This window comes from Nothobranchius furzeri, chromosome 16 (genome assembly GCF_043380555.1).
Source record: "Nothobranchius furzeri strain GRZ-AD chromosome 16, NfurGRZ-RIMD1, whole genome shotgun sequence".
In the NCBI taxonomy this organism is placed as follows: Eukaryota; Metazoa; Chordata; class Actinopteri; order Cyprinodontiformes; family Nothobranchiidae; genus Nothobranchius; species Nothobranchius furzeri.
The window spans coordinates 39524770-39547587 of record NC_091756.1 but is presented as its reverse complement, the minus strand read 5'-3'; the positions used below and the strand labels follow the sequence as shown (position 1 = coordinate 39547587).

At 44.3% G+C, this 22818-nt stretch overlaps 1 protein-coding gene across 31 annotated transcripts in view; it reads left to right on the top strand.

Moving 5' to 3' along the window:
- tcf7l2 (transcription factor 7 like 2) overlaps positions 1-22818 on the top strand; it is an 85693-nt gene that overhangs the window by 13493 nt on the left and 49382 nt on the right. For 27 of the 31 annotated variants that reach the window (XM_015962616.3, XM_054749742.2, XM_015962613.3 and 24 more), the window contains exon 4: positions 16978-17079. The exons of the other annotated variants lie outside the window; for them this stretch is intronic. In XM_015962616.3, coding sequence (XP_015818102.1) covers positions 16978-17079 — 102 coding nt within the window. The remainder of the gene's footprint in view (positions 1-16977; positions 17080-22818) is intronic. 31 annotated transcript variants of the gene reach the window in all.

The window sequence follows — 22818 nt, the reverse complement described above, 5'->3', positions numbered from 1 at the left end:
TCATTCATGGCTAAAAGGCTTGTTTTTAAACACATCTTTATATTTGATTTAAGGATATGATGTAAAAAAAATTCTTTTAAAGGATTTATTATCTCAAACACGTAAAACTGTGGTTGATGTGGTCTTAAACAACGTTCTGTTTCATGCATCAGATCAGACCAACTGGAAAGGCAAACAGGCTTAGTCCTTTCATGGACCCGTCTCATTTCTTAGTTCTCACTTTTGAGTCCTGAAAATCTGGTGGATGCAGATCTGCTCACCCCGACCCCTCTGCTGCCTCATGGGAGAACAACTGCTGCCTGCCACCTATAGCCCAGCCAAATTCCTCACCCTGACTCGGAGAGGAAAAGAAATCATGGAAGTTTTCTATACGCTCCTGGAGATCATTTTACATGAGTAGACCTGGCTCTCAACGGTTCCCAGCCCTCGGAGAGCTTCCTATTCTTGTCTCCAGGAGAACAAAATGACGTTCTTTTGTGGATGTGCTTTGGTAAGCATGCATGATGCCGTCATATCAAGTTGGGAATATATTACAACACCTGCAGAGGAAAGCTGAAACCAAGCTAGGAAACTTAATGCGGCCTTAAGAACCAGATTTTGGCGGCTGAGTTCACCATAGTGTTCATATCCAAACATCCAAGGATGATCCCAGTGAAAACGTTTTGTGCTTGACATCAATGAGTCCAGTCAGCTCCCTTATTTCATTGCCATTTAGGTCTGTGGTTGTGTTAAATCATAAACAGCCTGATGGATGCCTCGCTAACTCTCAGAGCACAACTTGGACCTGAACATGAGGAGAATCTCGTCCTTCTGAGTCAGCTCAGTGACTTGAGCTTCTTAGCCAATGATTGAGATGCTGCGGTCTTAAACATTGGGAAATTGAACCTCTAATTGTTCACAGAAGCTGTTGGCAGGATGAGCTAAGAAACGATGAGTAAGGCATCTACAGGGAACGGGAATAGATGCTGAGATGAGTCGGCTCGCACTTGCTGTTCAGACTTTTTCAGGAGAAGAGCCAGGCCCACAGGGTTTCTCCTCGGTGTCGGATTGGTTTCCCTTAAGAGGAAAAGAAAACTGCAAACCAGTACTCTTGTTCTTTTTTCCTTTTTTTCTTTTCTTTGACCCTCTTTTCAGAAACAGACACTTTCCTAACGTTTTAAATTGGCCTTGTCATGCGGTTTCCTCAACTGAGCGTCTGGGAGCCGACTGTTTCCACACAGGCCGATGTTCTGTACCAGCTTTGGTTTGGAGAAAAGAAAGGATATGTTTTCTCTGGCGCTGGCCTCTGTGGTGTTAAACTTCCAATTTTCCCCTAAAGCTGACACGGTCAAGCGTGTATACTTTATGCCCTTTTGATCCGAGTCACAGTTGTTTGGGAAGAGGTGCATCTGTCTTTCTGTCCCATCTTGCCCCTCCCCTCCCTTTTTGGTACCACAAATCCAGCTTCTGCAGTGTTTTCTTGTGAGCCACGTTTTGGTAAATAACATCAGTAATGATTCAATTGGGCGTAAAGTAATTGAGAGGCGGCTTGCTTACCATCTGTCCGCTGAGATTACTACTTTCTGTGTAATTAATCGTGTGACCTTGTGTCCGTGGAGGCTGGTGTCGGTGGGCAGCTGCTGCCAAAGAGCCAGGCTGTCTTATTTGAAGTTGAGGGACGCTGGTTCGGTTAGGGGGGTCGGGGGGTGTTGTCAAAGTTTAGCCCCGCTGCTAAAGATAGTGCAAACTGAGCTTAAGTAGCACCATGGGTGTCTCCTGTGTGCGTTTGTATCCACACACAAACAAGCCCGTGTCAAAGCCCAAGATGCCAGCTCTCGCTCTGCTTACAGCAGCCCTTCCTAAAGTCTGCATGATCCCCGCGTGCGTACAGTGTAACCAGGAGAGCCTAGACCAGCTGGGGTCAAAGAGTCTGTGTTTGTGAGTTTCTGCGTGGGGTCACGACAGGCTGAGCAGAGGCTGCCGATTTTATGTGTGGGTTTGGTGCACGGCTGAGGTTTGGTTTCTCTTGGATAGAGTCCAGAGACTCCAAGGCCTGCTTCTCCTCAGCTCTCACGTGAGGCAGACATGATTGGATTTCAGTCCTGATCTGGTTGTTTTGCCTTGTAAACAGGACATTAAAGACGTGGGCACAGGGGAGCTAATGAGTCTTTGTGTCTGTGTGTGCTCTGGGAGAGTGTCGGTGTGGTTTTTAGGCCTCTTCCTAAAACACTATCCAATGTGGCTTTAAGGACCCATTTGAAGAAGAGGAACTAAAACCCTCGGAGTAGCCTGATGACATGCAGTTGTCACACGTTAACAAGGAAAGAGCGCATCTGACAGCGAGGCATTAGCTTGGTTTACTCTGTGTTCTGCAATACTTCCGCCTCAAGCTCAGAGAAAGAAAAAAGTCCCTCTTGTTCCTCCAGCCAAAAATAACCATCTTAATTACTAGTATGGTTTGCTACGGTGCAGCCACAGTATGGCTGGTAGGACCCGGCTGGGGTGGCACTGGCCACTGGGGATGGGGACAAGGTCTGGATCAGCCTCCAGGAAAATTACAGGGTGGTTCTCAGAAGCAAAGAAGGAGCTGAATCCATCTTTTAGTCCCTGCTGTCAGCCCAGAGAGCTTCTGTTTGAAGCTAGTGTGCCCGTTTCATCTTCAAACCTGCTCAATAATTGGAGTTGTACTATGTGTAAACATTCCTTTTTTCTAAGTTAGGTTTCATTATTTGAACGCCACCATATTTGTACGAAATCTAGATATTTTTCTGCCATATTCTGTGGTGCATCTGTAACCTCTTCAACCATTCCACGTCTCCCTTTCTTTTTCCACTTCCCTCCGGCCAGCTATCCCTCACCTCTCTCCTTCGTCTGCTTCTCAGTATGTGCTCTGATTACCTCTCCAAACTGGCAATAAGTTGATTGCTTTACAGAGATGATGTAAGCCTCTGCCCTAGGGTACATCAGGTTGGATTTCTCCCGCTTTATCTTGTAAAGCCTAAATTAACAGCTGGTTTGGTTGGAGTTCTCCTGGATCTGACTAAAGGATTAGGCTTGGTTCTCATGCGAGTCAATCCGGTTTGATTTATTGCGGGTCTATCAAAAAAGATCAATACAAGTCCTTTTGAAAGTAAATCCTTAATCGCTCTTTGCACTTACGTGTCATCATTGTGAATTTTTTTCCCGTCTCCTATCTCTTGCTCTCTGCTTTCTACATTTCTCACTCCCTAATTCTTATTCTGTCCTTATGTCGTTGCCTTGTCTGTTTTTATTTTTTTCCCACCTTCTATACCCCTCCCAAACCTATCTGTGGTAGCAATCTGCCCTTGTCAGTGGTATTTTTCACAGTTTTTCTGTTCTCACTTGTGCACAAACCCACTTTTTGTAACAAAAACCCATCAGATTCTTCCCTTTTTACCGTTTTGTTTGCTGAACTCGCCCTGCCTTTTACTCAAATAAAGACGGTCAAACATTTCTGACACCAAAGCTATTAAGGAAGAGGAGTCATTTTGTACACGTAGGTCTGTTAATCTTGCAGTTGCGATGGCTTGAGAGTTAATATGAGATGTGATGATATTTTTAGTTTGGAAATTCTACACACAACACATTAGACTCCCTGGGAGTCACTAAATCAACCTAGCGGCTCTGGCTTTAACCTGCTGATGACATTTGCTTTTTTAAAATTTCAGTTCTCCCCTCTTTGGTTTGGGGAGAGTGAGTTTATGGAACCAACTCACCAAGGCTGTTGAGCTGTTTGCGTGTTCACTTCCCTTTTGGTTGTCCATTCTCTCCTCGTATGAGTTGAGATAACGACAGACCCTTTGTTAACCTTAACGTCTCCTTTACCTTTGGCAAGGCAAGTCGGCTTTATTTAGTTCATTCATTCAATTTGCTTTCCAATTAGCAAGAATAGCAAGAACATTAAAATAAATGTGACGGCACAATTAAAATGCACACAAATTAAATTTATATTTAAAAATTAGTGATGCACCAATATGAAATGTTTGGGCCGATATCGATATTAAGATCACTGTTGTGGCCGATAACCGATATTTGCTGATACAGGTAAACTGACAGTAAGGCTTCTAAAATCAGCAGATTTTTTATAGAATGAAAATTATTAAAGCTGAATTAACATTATTATGTACACACACCACACACATTTATGGTTCTAAGATGATTTCATTCACTGTTCACATGACTAAACAACCCCCCCACCCACACACACACACACACACACCCCGGTTGTTAATATCGGCCTGGTTTTATTTATCGAACCGATACCTTTATGTTAAAAAATGACTAACATCGGCTGATACCGATATTAATGCCAATATATTATCCACCCCTATTAAAAATCAAAACGAAAAAGACTTAAGTTAAAGGGTGAGCAGTTACAGTGCAGTAGGTGCAGCATAAGAACAGCCAGTCAAAGGCTGATGAACACATGAAGGTTTTCAATTTTGATTTAAAAGTTACTAAAGTTGGGGCACATTTGAGTTAAAACCTGATCCCATCTGTGTGCAGCATAGTAGCTAAAAGCAGTTTCACCCTGTTTGGTTCTGGCCCAAGGTTCTACCAGCTGACAGTTTCCTAAGGATCTCAGAGCCCTGCTGGGTGTTTATACCTGAAGGAGATCTGGCGTGTATTCTGGCCGCATGCCGTTGAGAGATTTATAAACTAGTAGAAGTATTTAGAAATCGATTCTGTAGTTTACTGGTAACCAGTGTAGACATTTGGTGTTTGTGGAAGAAGTAGCACGTTCAGGTGTGTTCTGCTGGCATGTTGGCTGGCAGACTAGAAGATGGGGTTGTGGGAGGAAGGCTGAGAGTGTGTGTGCGCGAGATAGGGGGTGAGATCGACGGGATACGTGGGAAGGAAGGGCTCGCTGTCAGCCAGCTGGACCTCTTAATCCCACAACCTTGGGGAGAGGGTGTGTTTGTGCGTGTGTGTGTCTCATAGAGATTTGTCAATTTTTGCACACCTCTGCGCTGCTCTTTGGCCCAGCTGAGCCCACGGTTGCGTCTCCGCTCCAATGAGACACAACCGCGGTTTCACGTGTGCTGTGTTTACTGTAGTTGTCTCTTTAACGGCACACTGTGTTTCCATGTCAGGACGACACTGCCTCACACCTTCTTGATGTTGGGAAGGAGCCGGGGGTCGGTTGGGTGTTTGAGGGAAAGTAGTGAGAGTAATAAACACTACAGGGCACCTCCTTCTCCACTCCATGGCATTCCAAGTGGCTATTAAATGTCTATTCACCAAAACTTGTACTTCCTTCTACGTCATTCTGTAACTAGCCAATTGTGTCATTGTGCTCTTGTCATTCATTAAACACAAAACATTATATTTAGCCACATTCCATGCAAGCCTCCCCCTCCTCCTTGTGTTTTCTGACTGTTTCTCTAACCTGACTCCCTCTCTTTTGGCGTAGACTTTTGCATATATAACAGGCTGGCAGGCTAAGAGCTTGGGACTTCCCCACGCCACACTCCAAGCCTTTGATCCTTTGCTTTGGAGGTAACATCAAAAGGAGAGGCATAGAAAGGCAGCTACTACTGTGAAGTTCAATGTTCAACTTGATGGCTTGGCTGAGGGCTTTTTTTTTTCCTCTCCTCTTTTCTCCTCCCCCATCCCTCACCTCCCTCCTCCTCTCGTTGCTCCCTCGATCCCTTCGCTGCATCCCTCAGCTGACAAAAACACACAGTTTGTAGCCAAGGCTTTTTTTCCTCCTCTGACCTCACTTCCATAGCTATCTGACATAAAACAAGATCCCATCCCCATAAAAACTCAGGTGTACCAACAGTGTACACAAAATACTCAGATGTGTATTTTTGACATTAAAAAAGGTGCCAGCGCCCGGCCTTCTCCTTTTGTATGGCTAACATACAGCATTCAGTGTTACCGCTTGTTGCATCAATGCAGAGGCAGGCCTCTCGCTGCAGAAAGTAGGATGGGATAGCTCGAGGAAAACAACATCTCACCACATCTGAACAGCGTAAGTGTTTGGAATCATCCAGAACCTGGATTTCTAGTCGCCACAGGATTGAGAGTTGTACACTTGTTTCATTAGATTGCACACCATGTTTCAGAAAGCAACCGGAACAATACATACACTCACTGGCCACTTTACTAGATACACCTGTTCTGTTGCTTGTATTCAGACACATGGCATGATAGCAATGCATTTAGATATCTGCCAACTTGCACAAGTTTAAACTGTTGATGAGGGAGAGGTAAGATGATCGAAGTGACTTGGTGGTTGACTTTGAAGTTTCCTTTAAGCGTTCCAGATCAAAAGGAGAATGGACAGACTGGGTCTAGATGACTGACAAGCGACGATAGCTCAGATAATCAAAGGTTGCACGCAAGGTCTACAGAATACCGACTCTGAACCACAACAAGCAGATGTACTCCAGCAGCAGAAGACCACACCAGTATCACTAAGAACAGGAAACTGAAGCTACAGTTCACACAGGATCACCAGAACTGGACCAGAAGAGACTGGAAAAACACTTTTCATCTGCAGCATTCAGATAGTCGGTGTTGCCAACATTAAAGCATGGATCAATCCTGCCTTCAGGCTGCAGCCGCTGGTGTAATGATGTTCTTGTCCCACTTTGGACCCTTCAGTACCACCTGAGTTTGGTTTAAACACCACACCCTACCTGAGTACTGATGCTGACCGTGTCCATCCCTTTATGATCCCTGTGGACACATCTTCTGATGACTATTTCCAGCAGGATAAAGCACCATGTCACACTCAAACCCGTTTTTAGAACATGACCATGAGTTTACTGGACTCCAATCATCTTCACAGTCACCCACTCTCAGTCCAGGGCAGAACCTTTGGGGTTTATGTTCTCATCATGGCTATAGCTGTGTGATGGCGACCAGAACCTCTGAGGGATTATCCTAAGACCTTGTTGGATACATGAAATGAACACAAAAGGGGGTCCACCTTTGAATATCAAGATGTAGCTAATAAAATGACCGGTGAATTTAAATGTGTTGAAGTAGTTGAAGAAAGAACAACCCACCCCAGAATACATTTTTCTTTCTTTTTACCTCAGAACACATTTCATCATTATTACTGTGTCTGTGGGACGTTGGGAGGGACCTCCAAAAAAAGCCATGGGGAAAGGACCAAGGGTCAAGCCTCAGAGTGACCTCCCCCAAAAGCAGATCCTCGTGGCGGTCCTCAGATACAGGAGAATGATGGTCTTCTGGTTCTTTAGAAACAGTTTTTATATCCTCTCAGCTTGATTCTCTCTAACGCACGTTTTTATTCAGCCGTCATTAACCCGCCACTTTCAACATTCAGACGATTTCGTTCATCTTTTCAGATTGGTGGTAGCTCTGTTTGATTTCCGGCATGGATGACTGCTCATCTTAAAAACTTATAAAGAGTCAATTACCTGACCCTAGGATTTGTATGTACAGAAAGGAAAGACTGGCTAGGTTTTTTACAGGAGATGTCACTACCCTGCCTTTTTTTAGCTGCTGTGATTGCTGCGGTGAAATGGTGCGCGTAAAGCTTGCAATCACCAGAAAACAAACAATTTCCATAATGAATACTTCTGCTGTTTCGTACTCTCCAAATGAAGGATGTGTCAGATGAAGCCATGCATTTCAGGTCAAAGCGATGTTTTTCTGAGGTGTTATCAACTGTATTTAAATGACACCGACTCGATAAGGTGATCTAGAAAGCTGAGGTGCTTCACTAAATGCTTATTTTTATCCTTTATGAGCTTCTCTGTCTGACTGTGCCAATTAGCTAAGGCGTGTGGCGTGCCTTTCTTCTCGTCTTTCCCTTTTTCTATCTGCTCCAACTTCTTTCCAGATGCTCTCTCTCCCTCTCTCTATCATGCTCCTGCACACAGGCACTGCACACCAAGCACACATTTGGTGTATCATTAGCTTAGTGTGCGGGGAGGCGTGCGAGTCGGGGCTCTCTCCTGCCTTATCTCCATGTCAATCACAGCGTGTGTGTGAACATCAGTTGTAATGATCTCCATCCAGCCTGTCGGTGCGTGTTAGCGCCTGGCTTTCATTGCCCCCAGAGCAAGCCGCTCCCTAGCTAATAGATGCAAAATTAAGCTGATCAATAGATGGCCTCAGCTCATTATTGACACGTTATCGCGGCGTGGGATTTTTATCCAGGGGTTTTTATATAGCTGGAGATGCAAGACAGGAGGAGCATTTAGGAAAGGGGAAAAAAATTATATATATATATATATATATATATATATATATATATATATAAATAAATAAAGTTAGTTATCTACTCCAAATAGTGCAGACCACTTTATGTCAGCCCTGTAATGAAATTACATTAAGCTAATCTGCGCTCAATCCTTTTCACAGAAGATGCTAAAGCCTCTCCTGGAAGTGTAATCGTCGGCTCAGTGGTAGGAAATGAGATGTAGACTTTGCAAAACGCCATATTAAAGATTCATCAATAATTGGCATGTGTGGCGCTGTTTGTGTTGCAGGGCGGGGGTGGTGTGTGTGTGTTGGGGGTGAGGGTGGATGGGGGCTCTTATGGCCGGATCACCACGTGATTGAGCTAAGTGGTAATTAACCATGAGAGAGAGAGAGAGAGAGGTGTGTGCATGTGTGTGTCTTTGTGAGGCTGTGGTTGCAGCTGTGTTGTGTATTCATGAAGATGCGTGTGTAGTGGGGAAGATGGGGAGTGCAACACAGATAGAGTTGACTCAAAGGTGAGAGCCGGAGTCGTGTGGTCGGGTCAGTACGGGTAGAGCGGGTTGTGACCTAACCCTAGTCGCCCCACCTGACCTTCCTCAGGTCCTTTTTTTAATTTTTTTAATCTTTGAAGCATTACCCATTTTAATGAGCACCAATAACCAAGTCCTTATTACTTATTTATTTATTAAGCTACCATGGCAGTACCCTTCTGTGAGTGTGCATGTAATTGCTTCTCTGACATGTTTTTTCTTATCCCATGGTAGTAAGTAGCACATTTCATCAACAAGAGTTCAGCTGAAGCTGATCAAGTAAAAATTAAATGTTGAAATTGGCCAATTTTTTGCAGAAACCAGGTTTTAGATTTAAGTTGAAACCCTTCAAATCTTGAGCTCTAATAATGCTGAGGTAGTAGTCCTCATGAATATGGAGGCGGCAAGATGTACGCTTCAAGGTGTACGTGCAAATGTGAAAGAGACACAAAACCAACTGCTTCGTATCATCCCTTTGTACATATTAATTGCCTATTGGGGTGTGTGTGTGTGTGTGTTTGCATGTGTGCGATGCCTTAGACATGATGCTTTTCTGATTGATGATAACGCGTAGGTGGAATACTGTGATAGTGTGAAGTGTTTCCAGAGTATCGGAAGTCTTTGTTAAGCCTGCCAGTGTACACATTCTCTCCCTCTGAGGCATGTTTCATAGCTTTCTTATATCCAGTCTACCGTTTAACTAATTCATAGTGAACTCTCGCAGAACAAAACCAGACACCCAACATCAAGGGCAACGCTCAGCTCTCCTCTAGCTCTATACCAAATACAGCATTCTCTAGCTGAATGTGGGCACCGCAGCCGGCTTACGTTTCTCTCTCAGCGGAGCTCAGCTGCTGTTCAGCTTTTTAACTCACTCCTCCACACCCCTAAGCCTTCTTCCTGGAAACAAAGGTGAACAAGAAGCGAGTGAAGGGTTCACCCAGCCTCTTCCCTCTCACCCCCTAGCGTCAGAGGAACTGAGACACACCTTGGCCTGTAGATGCTCCCATTCACCTTGACATTGTTCCCAGAGTAGGTCAGTGTATAAGACAAAGTTGGTTCTTTGGACCATTTCTGCTGTGCAACCAGTCTTGGAATGATTCCCATTAATGATAATGTTGATTTACATGTAAACACATAAAAGTAACTGCGCACATCTATCGGAATTTCAAAACTGCCAAGAAATAAACGAAGGAATTTAGAAGCAACTCTTCTGCCGTTCGTGTTTGTTCCCCATAAACAGCTGCTCCAGATGTATTTGATTATAAAATCAAAGTTACCGTGTGTCTCTGAGTAACATGCAGGTTAAACATGAAAATAGTCTTCTACCCTTATTTCCTGCATTAGCCACCAATAGAAAACAGACGATGAAAGGCTTGGATTAGAAAAGCCAATGACATTATCACGCCATAATATCAAATTAGCATTCATGGACTCACCCCTCTTGCATTGTGATGGGGAAGGCTGTTGTTGGTTTAGAGTCCTGAAGAGCGCGTTAGCTATTAGTATTAGCAAATCCACCGCACCGCAGAACTCCTTCAGGCTTGTGTTATTTGTGGAGATAAAATAGCACACAGTCAGTGGTAGAGTTGCGTTGCTGTTAGCCAATCAGAGAGGAGATGTCTGATTATCAGGAAATAAACCTCCAAGTCCTGCCTTCTGAGGCTCAACTTGGCTGTAGCTCACTTCTAGCTCCTGAAACCGAAGCAGGAAAGCTTTTTTCCCGTAGAAATCGACTCACAAGGCATTCATTTCTATTAAGAGACCACTGCAAATGTGTTGGAAAAATAAATGAACTTGGCCTTCAAAGCAAGTACTTATCAAGTACTAATATTTTTCAACAGCATTTCGGTAGATATTTCCAGAGATTAATGGTAAAACCTACACATTGTCACTTTGAGGTTTTTTCGTGCCATTGCCATTGCGTCCCCAATAATCAAACTTGGGAGCTCTTGACTATCATTGTCATTCTTTCTGACCATTTAGGGGGTATTTTAAGGAAGCAATAGATAGAAATCCAGAGTGGTGTATCAAAACACTAATGCATAGTATAAAAAATAGGTCTTCATTAGGGCTGCACAATATATCGTAAATGTATCGTTATCGCGATATCCGCATGAGCAATATGCATATCGCAAAGAACAGAAAAATATCGCAATGAATGGTCAGCTCAAATGTTTGCTTCAAATTTGTTCTGTCAATCAAACAGAAGCATGATGTTTTTTTTAACAAATCAAATAGAGCTCTTCAGCCATTTGGCCAATCGGGTGGGTTCTCATAGGTTAGATGCCGGCCCCCGGCACTTAATTTTAATGGTTAGCAAACACCTGAGTTAGCTTTGTTCTGCTCTTTCTGCTGATTCTGCCTTTCCCGGGATCCACTGATCGCCTTTTCTTGATCATTTTCTTTTTCCCTTTCCTCACATCTTTTGCTTTTCTCATTTTTATGATTTTTTTATTTCTTTGTTTTTGATTCTTTTTGTTCCTGAGTTAAGTTTTCATTTATCACAAGTAATATCGTCATCACAATATTAACCACTGTTATCGAATATCGCAGGTTTCCCTAATATCGTGCCGCCCTAGTCTTCATAAAAAAAGATCACATAAAAGCCACTCAGAGTCTTACACTTTGTAATCTTTACTTAACTTCACTACGATTACCAACATAAAACCATTTAATTAAGCTCCATGTGTCACAATTTTTATCAAACACTTCATTACATATCTTCCCAATATTGCCCCCTTGGTAGTTTCCTACTGCATGTAAGAGAAGGCCACGATAGGAATGGGCTGTGTGAAGCAGCAGGAACACCTGAAGGAAGCAGCATTCTGATGCAGCTCCTGATGTTGAAGGTGCCAGAATGCCTGTTCATTAGTGGGGCTGATGGAAAACCAGCCAACGCCTTCTGGCCTTCACCCTCCATGCCACTATTTATAGAGCCACCAAGAGAAACTCTTAATGACTCAGGACAGTGGTAAAGGGGGAGCGGGAGCAAAAGTCAGATATGGAACGTCGTTTTCTTTCTGCTGAGAAGTTTGGAATGCCGACTGCAAACTTCTAATTTAGCATCTGTGCATGAAAACGGGATTTTTATTCCCTTTGTGTTCATCTGAATAACAGGATTTAACTACCTTTTACTGAACATTTGTTGCAGGAAAACTATTTGTCACCTGCGTTGTGCAATGCTTTGAAACGTTTTCGGTCAATCAGCTGGTGTTTGAACAGCACGTTTGCCCACACCTGCTAAGTAAACGGTATCAGAGTGGAGCCCTACTTATCACATGAAGCACAGTTTAGGAGAGCAAAACTAACTTCCAGAACAGCCTCAATAAAACTTCAGAGTTCATAGAAATATGTCCAAAGGAAAACTGATAGAAACTCAGCTTTTGTGCTAATTTTTTTTTTCTCTCAAAGGCCGCACTACCCTCTGAGATACTCGGAACAATTGTACAATCCTACGTCTGCGGCCTAATTTTTACGAGATGAGCAAACTTTGAGTCTGGTGAAGGAAAAGGAGAGGTCACGTGCACTCCCCCTGTAGGGGAAAAAAAAGCTTGCACGAAAGAGTCAGGTTCAGGCTTTTTGCAAGAAAAATAGAGAAAGGGAGTTTGAGGTTGAGGTGGAGATTGTTGGGAAAGGGGGTGGGAGGTGAGGAGGGGAGGTTTTGGATCAGGTCGGCAGCCTCAGCGCTGTCAGGGCCAGTGAAACCCCCAAGCGGTTCTGGCTTTGGAGTAAATACGGGCCCAGTGGACCCCTTTCCCGCCCCAGGGCAAGCAAACCCCAGGCAATCCCACATTTCACTTTTATTTTCCTGGTTGCAAAATGCCTCTGGCTATCAGAGCAGGTGGGGTTCTTTTTTTTCTCCTTAATATTTACTCATAAAATGTGCATTAGCAGAACCAAAGGAGCCATGATGGGCCCTCCAGTGTTGGCTAACTTTCTCTCAGTTTTATCAAGAAATTCTTGCACTGCTTTCATTCTTTTCACACTGTCCACTTCTCTGCAGAGCTTCAGTGTTCTCTCAGACTGTGGTGTGTTTAAGCATCCAGGATCTCTTTTTCACAATTACAGCAAACCCTTCACCTTCACAATGACTTAGGTTTAAATAAGGACTCTTGTTTTTCACTTGTGCACAGCAGCAAAACCCTTATCTGTCACAGATCAAGACAAAACGCTCTGCTCTCATTTTTGAAGGGATGGAATTGTAGGAAAACTGGATGGGCTAATCTTTTAAGCTCAGAGCTGTTTACTTACAGAGCTTTAAATGGGCACCTCTCACTAGCCTTGATCATTGCCAGAATTAAATAGAGCTGTTTATAGTAGCAGTTTGATTGGTGTAATCTCCAAGCTGTCAATCCCATCTCTAAAGGCCCTCCAGATGGACCGTCGGTCCATGGGGGAGGTCGGATACGAACAAGATGTGTTGTTCAGGTATGAATCGGCAAATAAGGATATACAAAATGTTGGGTGGAGGTCTGGGGGTAGGGTGGAGGTGGGGGTGGGGGGTCACTCTTAGTGTATTACCCGTAAATGTTGTTTGTTATACATGGGAGCCACAGATGGCCCGGAGCCCTCTCTAGAGCAAAAGCCAGGATCCATATGCTAACTGTAAACCAAAGCTGCTATCTGCCTTTCTGTGTATGCCCCCCCCCCCCCCCCCCCCCCACCCCCACCCCCCCCAACCCATTCTGACATAGCTCAAATGTCTGAAATGCCCCTGTGGTCCTCATCTTTTCTCTCGCGGTGGCCTGCTGGAAGCGGAACCAGCGACTGAGAGCCACATTGGCACATAAGGAGCTCAGTTTGTCTGATTGGTCTCGAGCCCTGTGCTCTTAATCCAAAACAAAACGAACAAGCTGCATGGTGGCTGCTGCTGTGGCTGCCAGGCAGCATGTCATAAACGCGTCAGATTGAGGGGGTGGTCTTGTTGAGGAAGAAATAAAGTTGTTGACAAGAAACGGACACAAACAATCCTTCATGAGAAGGACCTCTGTCTTTTGTGGATCTTGGGTCCAGTTGCATCGGTGCCAGCCTACTAAGCTAATCCTATCGGTAATGAAAGTTGGTATGAGGATATGTGAAGATGGTGCCCCTTCGTGCATCCCTGTCCTGCTTTCTCTCTGCCGTGATGCCCAGACCAGGGCCCCAGCTTGTTTTCACTGTGGTGACAGTCGGTGTGAATCTGGGTTAACACACTGTAGCTCACACCATGCCAAGCTGTAGTATAACAGAAGGCTGTTGCGTATGGGTGAGTGGTTCAGCATGCCAAATGAAAGCACCTAGTCAGCACTACAACACAAATAAAATAAGTCAATTAAAAGAGATCTAACCCTCAAAAATCAAGGTTTCAGTTCATCTTTGCTTCAGACTCATCCCAGATGGTGATTTTGGACATTTCTTTTAGACTAAACTCAAATAATCAATGAAGAAATTGGCCCGTTATCGCCAGTTCCCTCCATACACTTGGGAAAGCAGCCGATGACCGGGAAATTAGGACAGGGAGGGTGAGTTCATCCCTATGTAAGGATTTGGAGGACTCTGTTGTCTTTCACTACATCAGAGACAATTGAGTCATTCAGCTCCCATTGTGGGGCTGGTCAGGCGAGGAGGGGTGCAGGGCAGGGGAAAAGAACAACTTTGGGAGGCTGAAAAGGAGAGGCGAGAAGGAAGAAGCTGCAGAGGGAGAGCACAACTACTGGGTGGCTCTTGTTGAGGGAGGAGGAAGGGGGGGTCTGTCAGTTGGGGGCTGGTTAGTGTTTGTGTGGGTGAGACGAAGGAGGAGGGAGGGAGAGAGAGCGAGCGAGAGTTATCCTGGAACTCCGGAGCAATTTGTCACATTGGAATGGCTCTTGAGTTACACGGGGGGCCCCCTCATAGCGGGAGAGTTTTCAGGTCGCAGAGTGGGGAACGAGGAGGGGCTTGGAGCAGCAGAAAGGGGTCAGAGGTCACAGCCTACTCAAACCCAGGCAGCGCGTCCGTTAGCAGGCCAGACGGGTGGGTGGGGACAGAGGCCAGGAGACCAATAAAGTTTGGGGGGGGGGGTTGGTTGGTGATCGGAGAACTCGGTGCTCGCCAAGGCCTCGTCTTCCTCCACATGCTTATAAAAATCTGCAGGAGCGATTAGCCTGTGAGAACATTTGCAATAGCAGGGCTGAAGTGGAGCCACTTGTCAGGGCTTGTGCTCCAACACCCTCCCTCTAGCTCGTTGTTGGTGTCACCTTCACTCTTCTTCCCCACCTCCTTAGAATGTCCGCTTGTTTGACCCCCCCCGCCTCCGCCGGCTGCAGCTGTGTTTTAATGTGTGCATGTGTGAGCATGTGACGGCACAATTTTTCACAATTCATCTCTCCGTTAGTTCACCGATGGACGCCGTCTTGACATCTCTCATAGGAAATGCCACCCTGTCCCTACTTTAGCTCAGCCCTACTCTTAATATTTGTGGTAATTAGTAACAAGTGTGGGTGAAGGACGCCCATAAAAACCTGCAGGATCCCCACTCTGGAGTTTTTACAACCTCCCCTGTTTTTAGTCACGCCGGCATTCAGGCAAACGTAAACAAACCCAGCTTTTTAATGGTATATGTCATCACTGGGTCATGAATGAGTGTTCCTGGTGGAAAAAGGACTCAACATTAGGCAGTTTTTTCTCTTACATGGGCTGTAACTGAGGACACAGTCAATAACTCCCTCCAGCGTCTACCACCGGCAGGCACCCCACAGTGAACTCTTCGCTAATTACCACTGATTTAGACACAGTCTCAGGAAGGGTCGCGACACACTCGCTCTCCAACCGGCACTGATGCAAACACACACACACACACACTCAAATACACACAGAGATTCTGTCAGACATGCATACAAACTAGTGGCCACCTTTGCAAGATGACAACACGGGGACATTGAATCTAACAGACTTAAGTCAGATCATTAAGCTTTCTGCACTTTATCAATTGTTGGAGGAATGAGTTATTTATCATGCTTTAAACTTTCTGTTTTAATAATTATGATGTGATTATGAAGTAATACAAAACTACTAAAGTCCTTTTTGGGGGGAGATGGTTTACGTCACTCAAGGTGTTCAGATAAAGAGAAGAGAAAACCATTTCAGGTTTGTATTTTTTTGATCCCGTGAAAGGTTTACGTCCGACTGGCATTTCAGATGCGGCTCCGAGTTCACACTCTCCTCAGAGCTATTTAGCTGAGACATCTCACCAGTTTTTAATGAGTATCAGTAACACTGGGGGTCACAGCACGGTCCATCTAACCTCCTTCATTAATTATCCAACACCAGTGATCGCTTCAGTTCATTTTGTTCCTCCAGACAAACCGGCTTTATCGCCATCGCATTGATTTGGAAAATGTGCGTATTTTCTAATTGATGTCATCTTTAAAGACTTTTCATTTGATGTATAAATTCTCCTTTTTAGAAGAAAGGCTGCTGTTGAGAAAGCTAATAATGTAGCTTTTTATACACACACAGCAGCTGCTGCCCAACAGTTTTGAATTCCTCCACACAGTCACTCGGCCGCCATGACCTCCACACCCCAAACTAGGTGGCTGTGACCCCGATAAGCAGAATTTGGCTCTCATATTGTCGCAAAGTCAACACCAGATATCCAATGGTTGAAAAATCAATGGATTCAGCTGCAGCAGAAGGTATTAAGTGACAGAAGATCGACAGATCAACCACTCTTATTATGACTCTTATTATTAGATGCCCTCAGTTGGACTGTACCCTTTTATGACAGGCAGATGTTTCTCATGCACCTTGTTTCTGCTTATCTGTTTTCTCTTGTGTCTTTGTGTGGGTGCGTGAGAGAAAGAGGGCGGGGGAACCGCAGACATACTGGCTTCTGATAGAGGCCAAGTCAATCATTTATGTGAACAGTCAGGAGGTTTGGCCACACAGGAGCGTGGAGTGGCACCACGCTTCGCCTCGTTTTATGGCTTCCAATAAAAGCGGTCACATCGATGACATGAGGTCATCGTAAGGCCGTGAACTCTGGGTTCCAGCTCTTACTCACCTGTTTGTTACAAATCTGATTTTTACTGTAGACTCGGATGCATGCTTGAGGCCATCCCTATCCCTTCTACCATCATTGTGTCTCCATGTTTTTGAGTTTCCATACCCATGCACATATCAAGAGGTCCCCCCCCCCCCCGTTTTTTTCTTTACCTTTGATTTCTTGTTTTTTACTTTTTTTGCATTGTTAACATGTTTTGTTTCTTTCTTTCCATTCTGTTTCCTTTCTGCCATTCAGTACCTACAGATGAAATGGCCCCTTCTAGATGTTCAACCAGGAGGTCTCCAAAGTAGACAAGCACTTAAAGATGCCAGGTCCCCATCACCGGCACACATCGTTGTAAGTACTCGGTACTTTTTCCCTCTTTCACCAGCTCCCCCCTTCCCCCTTCCCACTGATTCTGTTCGTGACTGAACAAAACCCAGTAAACAACCCCCCCACCCCCACCCCCACCCCACTCATCTGTTTTGACTAGACAACCAGATTTGTTTAGCTGAAATCACAACCACTAACACACCCGGTCACATTTTATGACGTCAGTGATCTTGTGGTGGGTTACGGTTACGGTTAGGGTTTTGACTCTCAACGCTGTGGATTGACTGGTTCTGGTAGAACAGCCGCTGTGGTATTGTTTGGATAATCCTAGGTGATAACTCCTAGACCACACTTTCATTGAGCTGGATTATTATTATTATGGATAATTGAACTTTTTTATGGGAATAAACTAACAGTGTGCTGCAAACATGTCTGTGAGGGAAGGAAGAGTGGGCGTTTCTTCAACATTGATCACATTGTCCGTGGCGTTGGAGGAGTCTTCTGGCAGGAGAGTCGGTTTGACAGCCATAAGAGGGTTCGACACACACGCACGCGCGCGCGCGCACACACACGCACGCACGCACGCACGCACGCACGCACGCACGCACACACACACACACACACACACACACACACACACACACACACACACACTGATAACAGAGCATACACCTCAGGCATGTCAATATCTGCCAGCTCTAAAATCAACAGCTGAATGTGAAACTAAGCAGTTAGAGGCTGAAAGTTTACAAGAGGTCAGTGGAGAGATTTAACTTAAGGAGGAATGTGGTCACATGGTTAGCGAGCTGAGAAATCGATGTGGATGGAGCTGTGTGAATGCAGTGGCCATCAGCGCCCCGAGACTTAGTTTTTGTTTTGGAGTTGTGGGTCAGTAGTGAAAATGGGAACAGAAGCCTTCAAAGGTGGTACACAAGTGACCTCTCGGTCCCCTTTTTGTCTGTGGTTTCTGTGAAGTAGACCAGCTCATTTGCCTTTCTGGTTCTGGACCAAACCCAAAAGATGATGCCTTTTTTGTTTAATCGCCTAAATTACTCTGTCAAGACATGGTGTCCCTCTGAGTCACGGCTGGCATTTGATCGGTGCTATCACTTTTACAACCTGTAATAAATCTCATCGGAAACAGTTATCCAAACGTTGGACAGCCTCCTTGGTGTTTTTCCTTATTTAGGTAGGAATAATACATGCTGATTTAAAACAAAAACCTAGCTGAGGCTGAAGAAAAAGGAGAAAAAAACCTGGCAATGACAGAATTATTCGGATCAAAACGAGCCAAGCTGAAGCCCTCCTTATCTTCACCTGCGATCCTATTTTTTACACTGAACAATTCTTTTTTTATGTCAGGAGATGCTGAGAAAAAGAGTCCCAATGCGCACACACACACACACACACACACACACACACACACACACACACACACACACACACACACACACACACACACACACACACACACACACACACAAATCATTAAACTGGTCGTAGGCTGCAAAAGCTGCAGGTAAATACCTGCTGTGAGTCATACGGCCGCAAAAACTCCCCATAGCATGAACGCATCAACTCCGCTTGAATCCACTTTAGTGTGGGAAGAAAGTTTGGGAAAGTTTTGTGAGTTTGTTTTAAAAAAGTTTTAATAAGCTTGCACAGAGGCATTTTTTATACCTTTATGCAATAAAGGATGTATAATTTAAAGCCAAATAGTAAAATTGAATTTTAGTATAATAATCAGTTTTAATGCCCCTACAGAAAGAAAGTTGCCCTGCAACTCCAGACAGTCAGTCAAGCATGCAACACTAGAAGGCCACCCCGCCTATTCTTTACAAAACACAAACTGGCTGTGGATCAAATAAACCCACCTAAAATAAATCCTAAAAATCCGAAAGGCATGTTGATTTAGCAAAAAACGATATGTGATTATGTTTATGAAATGGGACAAGAAGTTAAATAAACAGGAGAAAAAAAATGTAGATTTCAAACATTTCTCCTCCTCTATTCATTTTAAGCAGCAGCCTGCGCACCGTTTAGCGGATCCAGTGATGTCACTGACCAACATGACAGCAAATATTGTAATAAAGATGGTCTTATTGCCCGGCTCTGTGCGATGTGTGTGATACACACACTAGAAAGATCACAGGCACTGGATAGGCTCTTAGTACAAGTGATGAAATTGGAGGCGAAGCACTGCTTGTATTGTTGCTGCTGCCTCCACCTCTGACTGAGGAGGGAAGTGGGACTGGATGTTTCCCTGGTTTGCATCATACCAGCTGTCATACGTATAGAAAGCAGAGATTAGCGCTTACAGCTCAGTGAATCACAAAGAGCAACCTCACAGACTCCTGCAGGTGTCACTCAGTCTGTCCAATCTTAGTGTTTGTTGGTAACATGCTGGCTTTGATAGATTATCAATACATTTGGTTGTGAATGAGGTTTTTCAATGTTTATATTGCAAAGAAACAGTCAGACACCTTGACCGCTGGCTGCCTGGAGCGCTAACTGGCTGCGCTGGTAGCGATAAGGAGTCGTTGAATGGCCTGCCAGATAAGAGACGTGAGTCCTTCGTGACCCAGAGACAGTTGAAACAACAGCAGACAGCCACAGATAGAAGCACACTCACTCACAAGCCTGCTGGTGGTTTCTCCACTCCAGGATGAGGGACGGTTTAATTTCGGTATGGAGTTAAGTTCCCGAAAAAGAGGAAGTGACCTCACGCAGGCCATTCTCTCCAAGGGCATGGTGTCTGCCCCCTGTTTACGGTGCCCTCAAAGGAGGCCAGGCTAAACCTTTTTGAAGTGTCTGACCACCCTGCGGGCAGCCTGGAAACACTGCTGTTGAACTTTTACCCCATTGGCTGAAAGTTATTCAATATTTCATCCACCTATTGATGTGTAGTTTGTGAGGATGAGGCTCCAAGAAACTATTTAAGCTCCTAAGAGAACAATCCTTACTTTGCTAACTCAGCATTTATGCTTTGCAGGCATAAAGCAGGCTGATGAACTCAGCGAGGGGGATGTGTGTGTTTTTTAATATATTTCTTTGCATTAGGCATTGGTTATGACATTAAGTAGGGAAGACAACGTGCCAAATCAGGGTGCTTTGTAAATCCACAGCTTAGCGTGTGTGTGTGTGTGTGTGTGTGTTGATATCATCAACATTAATAAAGTAAAGGACTCAGCAGGAGTCCAGGCACATATTAGGAAAGTCATGACTTCATTTGGCTGAGAGGCATTGTACTGAGTATCCTCACGATCCTGCCATCAAATGTTTCTTGTTCTTAAATACGTTAAATACGTTAAACACAAGTTAAACACAAGTAACTCTTATCAGATCGCATTTGCTGTTCGTGGATTTAGGGGGAAAAAATTGTTTGTGTTGAGAGCACTTCTTCCTGACATCTGAGTGCACACACACACACACACACACACACACACACACACACACACACACACACACACACACACACACACACACACGCACACACGCACACACTCGAACACAAAACCAACCTTCGAGTCTAGAGTCTAGCTCCAGCTGAACAATGTCTCCATTGTATTGTGAGCTTTCACTGGCAGCAGGGGATGGCTGTAGTGTTAACCATTTCCCAACTGCACCTTGTGTGTGTGTGTGTGTGTGTGTGTGTGTGTGTGTGTGTGTGTGTGTGTGTGTGTGTGTGTGTGTGTGTGTGTGTGTGTGTGTGTGTGTGTGTGTGTGTGTGTGTGTGTGTGTGGTAGTGAAGCACAATCTTTGAGGGGATGAAGAGAAGGAGGGCCTTTGCTGGAAGTGTATGGTAATAAGAATGAAGGAAGTGATGGAATTTGTCAGTTTTTGCAGCAGGGAAGACCTCCCACCTGAGCCTTTACAACCGCTGAACATGCTGATTTTATTCCCATTCAGACTAACCTGTTCCAACGAAGAATGTGTACTAGAGGGAGGCTGATGAAAGGGGCCAGAAGGAGCTGACGTGGTTTTGATTTGAAGGAGAAAAGAAAACAGAGCTGCGTCTTGGCTAAGAATTCAGAATGGACGTGCCACAATGAATCTGTAGATCCCTGCAGCGGGTCACAGACATGCAACTCTAGTTCAGTCTTCAAACAAATGAGGACAACAGGATCACATTCACCTTCTGGGGCCACTTTTCTGTCCTTCGTTGAGTAGCTGGATTAAAGGGGACTTCCTGTTGGTCTGAATGGGCCATACACCTGGGATGTCCTGGCAATTCTGCAGGACTCAGAGAGTCCTTCCTGTTGTTAATGAGCGACCCCCTTGGTCAACAGGCGCCACCCACACTCAGTCTGTAGGCATTACCTCGGAGGCTTTCTCTGTCCCAACTTTTACTGACCATAAGCTGCTTGCTCCTGTTACTTTTTAAGCCATTTAGTAAATAATCCCCCCGGTTACTTTTTTGTCTTTTTTTAGTGCATGCATCTCTGCATCCTCAGCTGCAATTTCAGGCTCAAAATAAGGACTGTACCATTCCACACAGTCGAACGTTATCTGCTCAACTTTGAGTTGTATAATAGTTTAATCTTGCTGGTATTAAACATCGTGATGCACGTATGTCCCCAACAGTGAGAAAAAGAGCTTCGTTTTAGCCTCTGTTGACTATTTAGCACCTAAAAATGGAAGCTTGTTTGGCTACAACAAACCAAAAAAGAACTGTTTAGATATTTTAATGGGTTGTTCTTGGAAAAGTTCTGTACTTTTATTATCTAACCTGTTGTACACAGCTGATTAAACTGAGTTTGGAAAAACTGAGTTTATTTCTGACCAGACTGACACGGTAACAGCTAGGAGGGATACGACCAAGTTGGATTGCTTTCAATTTAAATCCCCTGTCACAAAAGTTTCATAGCGGTTCATTTAAGCACTATTTTATAAAACTTGACATTGCCATACATTTTGATGAAGTTGTTCCTGCAGTAACGCGGGAAGTGACTTTGGTTGCACAGGAAGTGCTACAGCTAGAGGATACAACTGTTTTTATATTCCTAGCTGTAATCAAAAAATTTATAAACATTTTGTTGAAGATAAAATTCATAAAATGCTTTTAGCACAAACTGCTATGAAACATTTGAGATCAGTTATTTTGTGAGGGCAGCCACCCTCTTTAGAATTGGCCTCCCTCAAACTAGCCGTTAGCTTATCAGTCGGTGTCAGAACTAAACACTGTTGTTCCAAACTGAGGCTGTTCAAAGGGCTGTCTACAACAGGCAAGATAATTGTTTTATTATATTTCTGCATGACCTTCCTTCAGCAGTTCTGAACTGTTTCTTTAATATTTTAACACGGACCAAAAAAAAACCAAATTGTACGTATCACCGCTAAAGGGGCAAAACTTGTTTCACTACAAAAACACACCCTGGAGTGTAATCAGAAACAAAAGACGGCTAAAGAGGTGAACAAAGTGTCTATTAAAGTAGTTCTGCAGTGATCATTAGATGTATTTAGACCGATTAGAAGACCAAGAGGTTAACTGTAACCACTGATGCCCTTACATGTTGTCTGTACAGATGGTACAGACTCATTGTGATCTATTCGATCAGAAAGTTTTCATCTGCGCCGATGGAAAAAAATTCCTCTATGCAAAATATTCATCAGTGGATTTCAGAGAAAAAAAGCCCGTAACATACCCAAGACAGGCAGAGTAATATGAGCCGGCCCTCAGACAGAAGCTGTCACTCCAGGCCGCTGTCTCTTCCGGACAAGATGTTTGTTCAAGCGGCCGTGCTTACATCATCGGCTCAAACC